General features: G+C 37.1%; 2 protein-coding genes across 2 annotated transcripts; one reads left to right on the forward strand and one right to left on the reverse strand.

Annotated features, from left to right (window-relative positions):
* Positions 1 to 581: 581 nt before the first annotated feature.
* On the forward strand, positions 582 to 5,129 carry LOC128016139 (uncharacterized). Its single transcript, XM_052600573.1, has 2 exons — positions 582 to 1,148; positions 2,644 to 5,129. Exons 1-2 carry the CDS (start codon positions 917 to 919, stop codon positions 3,042 to 3,044), a joined length of 633 nt encoding a protein of 210 aa, XP_052456533.1. The 5' UTR covers positions 582 to 916; the 3' UTR covers positions 3,045 to 5,129.
* Positions 5,130 to 6,789: 1,660 nt separating this feature from the next.
* Positions 6,790 to 9,500, reverse strand: acp5a (acid phosphatase 5a, tartrate resistant). Its single transcript, XM_052600564.1, has 6 exons — positions 9,352 to 9,500; positions 8,755 to 8,845; positions 8,434 to 8,633; positions 7,834 to 7,958; positions 7,310 to 7,655; positions 6,790 to 7,233 (listed from the first exon to the last, which is right to left on the reverse strand). The coding sequence occupies exons 2-6, from the start codon at positions 8,843 to 8,845 to the stop codon at positions 6,973 to 6,975; spliced, it is 1,023 nt and encodes a 340-aa protein (XP_052456524.1). The 5' UTR covers positions 9,352 to 9,500; the 3' UTR covers positions 6,790 to 6,972.
* Between the last annotated feature and the right edge of the window lie 227 nt (positions 9,501 to 9,727).

A 9,727-nucleotide genomic window follows, 5' to 3' on the forward strand; every position in this document is an offset into this window, starting at 1 on the left:
CCAGATCATCAAAAATCTATATTAACTCAAAAACACTTTTTTATGTAACCACTAATTCTTCATTACCATATGTTGTTTTTAACAGGTATATATATATATATATATATTTTTTTTTTTTTTTTTTTTCAGTTTAAGTACTAAAATACCTAAAAAATAAAAATGCAAATGAGAAAAAAAATAGACATACAAAATAAATAACCTAATAAAAATGAAACAACAACAAAATGACTAAACCTAAGTCAAAATAAAAACTAAAACTATAAAAATGAAAACGAATTCAGGTAAACTGGGATAGACTTTGCAATTGAAACGACTGGGAGGAAATGTCCTAATTAACCCGATTTAACCCTCATCTCAGTGATACAAAAATAATACTTTACCATTGAAGAAGTAAAAATGAGTTGATGGTCAGAAACCTTTATAATGGTTCTATTCTTAAGTGCCACATTCTGGATCTGTCAGTCATCTCTAGAGCAGGGAGGCTGATGCGCGCGCGATTCCTGGTTGACCTCGAGTGATCCCGTGCGCGCGCCTTGATGGGATTGAGGTGATGACGCGTCAAATCCACCAATAGTGTCGCTGTCCGAGAAAAGATGGTGTGAGATGTTCAAACCTCATCTCTTACATCACACTCACTCCATCTGCCCATCTAAACAGAAAATGATTAGGAAAAAATAGCTGATTTTAAAATCGTGTATTTGAATGAGTTCACTGGTTTGTTTTACCGAATTACGCTTTTGAAGTAGCCTACAAATCAAATTTATATATATTTTTAAACTTTTCAAATGACATTATGGACCTACTCTACTCGCCGATTCGACAAATAGTCTCCTGTTACTTGGGATAAACTACCTGGAGGACAAGCGTTACACCTTTGGGAAGTGGAATCGAGGCCCTTCACAAGCAGTGGATAAGAATGAACCCCGTGAATATGAACAGTTTGAACGTGTCCTTCTCTGGAAACCAGCACGCGAATCAGTACGCCGTGTATGAGTCTCCGCTGTACAAGGACTACAGACCTCCAGCCAGAGATCTCATCCAGCTGCCCAGAGCCTTGCTCTACCTGCTGATGGCCGCCGTGGTGGTGGTCGCCGTCGCTTATGCCATTGTGGGACATTTAATTAAAGACCTCGCGCATGACATCTTGGGTAAATATACTTAGAGTTGCATTGAGTAGCATGCAGTTAAATGTAGTCGAAATTAACAGGTTTAGCTGGTCAAATATTGTGTTGTTTCCAGATGGTGATGGTCAGTGTTGGGGAGTAACTAGTTACATGCAAAGAAGAAGCTACTGGGAAACAGAAAAAAAGTGTAATTAAATTACAGTTACTCATGAAAATGTTAATGATTACAAAGGGGAGTACATCTTAATATTTTCACAGGCATGCATTTAAGATAAAATATTTTCCCCGGGTTCACAGGCAAGGCTTAAACCTAGTCCCAGACTAAAACGTAAGTCTGAATTGTTTCAGATGAAAGAAACTTGCACTGGTTGATCTTGAAATATGTCAGTATTAAAATTACTTAAATGTCCTAATTTAACTATGGCCTAATCCTGGCTTAGTCTAAACCCTGTCTGTGAAACTAGGCTTTTATCATCTTATTTCAAGGGATTTTGAAAGTCTGACAGTAATCAGTGTTGAGTGTTAAAGTAAAGTTAACCCTGTCTGGTTTAATATAACAGTTGAAAGTACTCAAAAAGTAATCAAATGTAATCAGTAACATTAATAAAGTAACTGAAATAGTTACACTACTTGTTATATCTTAAATGCAGGGTAACTTGTAATCTGTAACTTGTTACATTTCCAAATTAACTTTCCCAACACGGAAGATAGTGGCCACAAAAGATTCAACTGTTCAGTAGTGATGGTGATAAAGTGGCTACAAAATAAAATAGTTTATTTATTCATTTACAAAAGATTATACAAATTATACATTATGTTTCAAAATTTTATTTGAGTGAACTTAGTTCTGAGAAAAAGTTCTGCCTCATTTGTTTGCACATACCATATGATTTTATAGTGTAACTCACAATTAATGACATTTATTCATTTTAAATGTGGCTTTTGAGGAGTTTATTTTTACGTGTGCTATTTCAGGATTTAGCCTAGACCTGCTCATCTCCTTTTTATCCAATAAGCATATGCCAAAAAAGGGAGTATTTTATTAGACATCAGTGATCTAGCAGTATTGCAAACCTGTTTCATATGTAATTTCCTACTCTTATTTAAGCACAACATCTAAAAATCAGGAATCATGAGAGAAACTGAAACACCACCCTCAGATAAGTGTGAAATAACATAGATTCAATCATATGAAAAAAAGTATAATTTACAGCAGATGAAGCTTATTTTGGGACCATGAATTCTTTGCATTGTGATGCACTGTAATTCAGAAAATACTCTATTACTGTATTAATGATTATGACGCTGAGATTAATAAAACAACAACAACAACAATAAAATCTGGACAGTAATGACAATTTGGGAGAAATATGTTTGATTATTATGAAAATATCACACTGAAAAAAGCATAATGGCACTATAATTCATTACTTTATTTTATTTTTTGTAAAAAAAATTCTTTCACACTAAATTCACACTGATATAACTGATGTCATATTTATATTTTTCATGTGATCAGACTGGGCTTTGGGTCCAGACGAGGAGATCTTAAAGGCCAACAGTGAGGCAGGTGATGATGGTTCCACGCACATGCCAGCAGTCCTCACACACTCCCACCCCAACGCCTTTCATGTTTGGGATCAGGACGATGTGGTCATCCCCCTCTCTCCGGCGGACAGCCCTCAAACCAGCCCCCTTTTGGCTGCCATCCCTTTTATTCCTCACTTCTTCCCCTCTCCTGCTTCTCACAGTGTGCTGAATAGCCCCGCACTGCCTCAAATACATCCGGAGGATAACAAGAGCCCAACCAAGACACCACAAGATACCTACGTCTTCCCTTCACCCAAAATTAAAGGACATAGTTCCACTTTCTCACACATGTCATTCCATGAGAGGAGAGATGGGACTGATAAAGTCTGAAACAACGAACAATGGCTCACACTAGAGTGTGGACTTCTTAAAGGAAAAGTTCACCATAAAATGAACATTTGCCGAAAAAGAGATTTACTCTCAGGACATACAAGATGTAAATACGTTTGTTTCTTCATCAGAATAGTTTTGGAGAAATGTTGTATTATATCACTTGCTCACCAGTGGATCCTCTGCAGTGAATGGGTGCCGTCAGAATGAGAGTCCAATCAGCTGATAAAAACGTCACAAAAATCTACACCAAACGAAGTGGAAAATGCATGTTTGCAATAAGCAAATCCATTATTAAGATACTTTTATAATGAATTAATTCATTTTCTTTAATAATTAATTTTCTCTTGTAAAAATGTTGTCTCGTCTGAATGAGGAGTGAAATATGAACATATCAAGAACTGTTCACAAGCGAAAACACTAAAAACTCCAAGAGTACTAAACAAATATGTTGGTGGATTTTAATGCGAGAGGTCAAGAGAATGGACTTTTTCCAATGTTTATTTATTATGGACTTCATAATTATGGAATTTTTACGGCCAGAAGTGACGATTAAAAGTTAACATTCCTTCATGGATATGTTTCTTACAAACACGCAGTTTTCACTTCACAATATGTTAATTGTTGGGCTGGAATCATACTGTGGATTATTGTGATGGTTTTATGTATTTGATGTATTTATTGTGATCTCATTCTGATGGCACCCATTCCCTGCAGAGCATCCATTGGTGAGCAAGTGATGGAATGCTAAATTTATCCAAACCCTGTTCAGACAATGAAACAAACTTGTATTCATCTTGGATGGCTTGAGGTTGAAAACATTTTCATTTTTGGGTGAACTATTTCTTTACGTTTAAATCCCTCCCTTTAAATAGATCAAATTAACTAAGAAACTTTAGGCTTCTTTGATCAATGCCCAGTGCCGGTGTTGTCTGTATTTACCACAGTACTCTAAACTTTTCTATTTGACAGCAAAAGCTGGGCCTCAACCTGTGGACCATACGAGGATGAGTGGCCTGTCCTTAAAATAAGTGCTGCTGACCCTAAATGACCTCAATAAGCAGAGAGCCATGTCAGTCCAAGCCGCATTACTTTGGCGTATTACAAAGTGAGAGACTGCACAATCACGTCTGCAGGATTGTGCCAATTCAGGAGCAGCCTTCCTCCTGAAGCCAAAATAATCCTCAGAAAAGATCAACGCAGGATAAGCAGCATATATATATATACACACACATCAAATGTTTTCCTTTTCTCTTTATTTTCTTTTTTCTTTTTGACGTTTATGGTGTTGCACAGAATTAATACTGAACTTGTGGCTAATTTTGTAAGGAAGTTTAACTGGATTGGATTTAGAATCCACAGTTATTGTGAAGGTTTATTAACCAGTGGCTCTATTAAAAAAAAAAAGTAAAAATTGCATTTATTGTATGTGTGTTCAGGCTCCAAAAGTAACACTTTTAAACACCAAATAAGTAAAAATGGGTTAGACATTTTAATATATTAATATTTTAAAAATATCTTTAATAAAATGAAACAAATGGCTTCATGGTCAGTAATTTATTTTATATATTGAATTCATTTCAGTCTTAAAAATAAAGGTTCTTTATTGGCTTCCATGGTTCAATGGAAACTTTCCATTGCACAAAAGGTTGTTTAGAGTGGAAAATAGGTTATTTAAATTTAATGTTCTTCACATTAAAATTAAAACTGTTTTTTTTTTTTTTTTTAGAATTGCAAAATGTAAATTTTGGACCCTGGGCGTGTGTGTGTCTTTGTTTACACACTGTCTTTCTTCTGTTTCAGTTGTGTTAAAGGTGTGCTGAATGTGATGTTAAGTATTGCACCATTACAGGATCAGCTTAAATGACTAGCTTGTTAAGAGCAAGAATTAAAGAGTTTAGTAAGGATGTTATCAGATTAGACTCCTCTTTTTGCCCTGTGAGTTAAACCTGAGAGAAAACCAGTGACAGATATGGCAATGACATCCACTTATATTTTATCTATCTAGTGTTGGACCTTTTAACATTTTGTTGTCTATGATATGGATATTTTTCCTCTTGAAGTATTAAAGTTATTTTATACATACTTACATACGTTTTCTGTATAAACACACTGTCCTTGTTAATCTATGGACTTAAATGACATCTGAATGCTGGTGATCTAATTTGTTCACCTGTTTAGATAATTGGCGCTGACTGTTACTATTACCCAAACCACATTTATGAAACGTACAATGATACACTTTTACTATAATAAAACCATGATTAATTTCCGTAAGGGTGTAAAGAAAGATAATGGTCTGGGCACTGTAAAAAGGACAATTAGATAACGGTAGTAGTTCACGCTTTAATGCCACAGGCAAGAAATCACGCTGCAGGTGGGTAGAGAAGGCTTAGCACTAATACCAGAGATCCACATTAAACTGCAAACTGACCTGCTCGTCCTCAACAGGTCAAATCTGGAAGATAGTAATGGCAGTTTAGTACAATAAATAACAAAAACCTATAAAGAATTTTGAAGAACTGCAGAGAAGACCAATATAAGCATCACAAAAGTCATGTGGAAAGATCTGACATAGTTTGGAAAGTTACATAGTTTGGAAAGTTTCACAAAATAATGTAGGAGTTGTAGGAGTGAAAACATACTTATATACTGTATTTGAAAAGCAGGTCTTCCTCCTTTTACTTTTCAGTGAAAAAAGAAATCTGCACACTGTAAGGAACATTGCGGATTTGCTAACTGTTAAATCAGGGTTCAGGAAATAATTTAGATTAGACCAGATTGAACTGAGGACATAGACACAGCATGTGCAGAAAGGATTAGGGCCTGCATCCTGACTGCCAAGGATATTATGTGATGGCTGGGATTCGTCAGATTAAATCATGAAGCTTGCATTTACACCATTCTTTAAGCACCTTTACCCTGGAAAATACATACATATTTCAAAATCTGTTAGGGCTGAATAATTTTAGTTTGAGAAGTTTTATATTTCAAACAGCCTTAAATCATGCTGAATATCTATTCAAATTATAACAATATATATATATGTGTGTGTGTGTGTGTGTGTGTGTGTGTTTGTGTGTGTGCGTAAAAACAGCACTGTTTAAGTGAATACAAACTTCATGTACAAGTACAGCCAAAAAAAAAAACAAAAACAAAACTTTTTTTGTTGTTGTTGACAAATTAGCCTGGAAGTGTAATATTGCATTTAATAAAGCAAGAAGGATTTGTCACAGACTAACATTAATGTGGTCAACATCTATCCAGCTTATGCTGCAGGAACATTAGATCATTGGCTTTGGATCCATTCCAAATACAGATTTAATTCAGGTAGGGCTGGCAGTTGCCCAACTTTGTGGGAGAAATGGGATCAGGTTCTGTTGGCAAGCTATTTGTGCATTAAAGAGTCTATACTCCACAAAATGCCCCATTGTACACCACTGCAGTATTAGTTGGACAATGTTTAAATCACTTGTTTCAAGAAGCTTAAAACTCCCTCACAAATAACTTCTGACACTAATATCAGAAGGCATCAACTAATTAACATGAGGCACTATGGATGAGAAATACATAGTTTAACAAATATAAAACTCTACCCATGTTGGCCACAAGGAGACAGGTGTGGGACGAAGAGATTAAAACCAAATTAGTGTTGATACATAGAGTCATAGCAGTCAATGGTAACAACACACGCAGAAAAATGAAATTGCGAACAACGGAGAAGCAGACTCAATGGACCACAAGAGTAGTTTAGTTATTTAATAATCAATCACTTTAAAACACTTACAGGTTCAAGACATAGAGAACATTTTTGGTTAAACCATTTAAAAGTCTAATCTATAAAAACGTAAGATTCAAAGTGTGCATTTAATCTTGAGCACATCTAATTTATAGCATAACACTAAAAGACTCAAACTGGATAAGAGCTTCAAACATTGCCACCCACTCCGGAAAGATCATCACGTTTTTTAAGAACAGCCCTGTAAAGGGAGGTTCCTCTAGCCTGGATAAAAGTAACGGTCATCTCTTTCTTGTTAACCTCCACATGGGCAAAGCCACCCAAGGTGCCAGCGTCTCCATTGAAGAACTTGAGGTAGCCTCGAGGAACCTGGTTTCGGTGTCGCACATCTGGATCCATAAAGTTACCAGCTCCACTAACCACATAACCAATACCAGACTCCTTGATGTACTAAAAATGGAAGAGGGGAAGTCAAATGCAAAGTTGACAAAAAAACAGAATCTTATGATATGGCTTTATGACCTACTTGTAGATTGTGATCATGGCCACAAAGGTAAGCAGTAGCCTTGTACTTCTTAAGCAGTGGTCTCAAGTTCTTCAGCAGACAGTCGGTTGGCCCATGCTCGGATATGGACCATACCGGATAATGGCCAGCCACCAGGAGATAATCAGCCTTAGACTTTGCCAAACGTTCCTGAAGCCACTGCAGCTGTCTGTTGGCCTGAACGCTACTTCGGGGACCTTGGGGTTGCTGGTCAAGGAAGTCATCAGAGTTTCCACACAGCAGCACAGTGTCCAGCATGATGATGGTCAGTGTGCTGTCTGTTCGAGGAATGCGGAAGTTCATCTCATAATAATAGTAGGGGAAGTTCCTTGAGGATGGAAAGAACATAAAAAAGAAACCATATTAAAACCAAAGAACAGGGCATCTGCCAAGTCTACACACTGGACACAGCTGCACTGACAATAGAATTAAGTTGCAAACCAGCTTAAGAGCCAGGAAGCCAAACTCAATTAGACATGGAGGCCTAGACACATTGGCTCACATACCATCTCTTTGACTTCTGGCTGTACTTGATTTGAGCAAGGACGTTTCCCGCATGGTCGTGATTGCCAGCAATGATGTACCATGGAATATTAAGAGAATCCTGAGTGTAGACGTCTTCAAACGTGACCTACAAAGAGGATTAAAGGACCATGGCCTACATTAGGGGGAAAACTAGACTAGGATTGTCTAAACCTGTTCCTGGAGATCCACTCTCCTGTAGAATTTAGCTCAAGCCATAAACACACCTGAACCAAAATAATCAAGGTCTTCAGACTGACAAGACATTTCCAGGCAAGTGTGTCAGAGCTGGTTGAAGCCAAACTCTGCAGGATACTGGACCTCTAGAAGCAGGACTAAGCACCCCTATATTAGACAAGATGGCTTAAACTCTTCTACACCAGTTTGCACTTTTAAAACCCAGCACACAACTAGAAATGGTCTTACCAATACTCAACTAGTTTTGTTGAGTTGGCATTTGACATTTCAGCAGTGGACCTAGTTCATTATAGGATTCAGTCTCTCTTTAACAAAAAGATGCATAAAAAAATACAAAAATCCTGTATTTACAAAACTCAAAAGGATCTAAACTCTAGAAACCAAACCTTGAATCTAGGGTCATTGACATCACTGACACCCTTATAGTAGAAGTTGTCACCGAGTGCTAAAATGAAGTCTGCGCCCATCTGAGAAGCAGTTTTGGCCATCATGCGTGCAGTGGCCGTCTCTATAGGGGTAATATAAGGAGGATATGGCAGACCACCCCAGTCCCCCAAAACCAGGAACCTGATAGATGACTTGTTACCTGATGAAGGCAATAAAAGAGCAGAGATAAACACTCAAGAGAGATTACAGATAATTAATACGGAGGATTAGAACACAACTGCCAATTCTAAAGTATTTAACATAAATCAATACCAACTCACTTCCTTTAGCTTCCAGGTCAATGAATGAGGAAGGGTAGCAGAGGACCCCATGGAGAGCAGTTAAAAACACCAGCATTAGTAGTGATGCCATCTGTACAGGAAGACAGAAACAACATTGCTTAAAAAGTTAACCACCCATTTCTTGCAAAAGCATAAAACCCCCCAAAAAACTGAAACTACACTGAAGCATCAAATTCAAGTAAACTCACGTCACTGAAAACACATATACCAGCAGACACCTCTCTCTACAGCATTGGCTCTATCTTTATATCATTCTGATCATCAATGAACCATGACTTGACTAATGGGGTGGTAGAAACACTGCAGCTGAATTCTGAATAGCACATTAGCATACCACGCTATTTTATTCAAATTTTCTGTTTCTGTCAAATCTGTAGAATGCCAGTTTGAACGCATACACATACATATACAATTTCCAGTGACAGTGATAGTTTTAAAGTGTCATATTGATAGCATAGTTCAAAGGGGAACCGTATCATAAAATTCCAGATTAAACTATAACTGAGAAACAGACAACAGAGTTGTGGTTATTAAACAGAGACATTATGATTATCTAAAGCAGATAAAAAAACTCACAATGAAGTGATGGTCCTTGCAGTATCCCTGTATGAGTGATCCCTCCACTATATGCTGGGTTTCCTATCACCCACTATATATTAGGTTCCATTTAGGGATGGGTGTGCACATGTGACCAATGCATGCAGGCGAAGCATGTTCCTACTGACTCAATGACCACAGACGCATGTGACTAAGGGCATTTGTTTTAAACACACCAAGTAAGACTGTTCCAACTTTTTACTTCTCTTCTGTCTCAGTTCAGAATTCTCTAAAATTGCCAATTTATGCCATAGCATTTATAACTGTCCTTTTATTAATTACTGGAACAGCGGAATTGGTTGATTTGAAAGGGATCTAATAAACCAAAGCAAAAAACAATTTTGTGCATAAATGA

This window comes from Carassius gibelio, chromosome A6 (assembly GCF_023724105.1).
Source record: "Carassius gibelio isolate Cgi1373 ecotype wild population from Czech Republic chromosome A6, carGib1.2-hapl.c, whole genome shotgun sequence".
NCBI lineage: Eukaryota > Metazoa > Chordata > Actinopteri > Cypriniformes > Cyprinidae > Carassius > Carassius gibelio.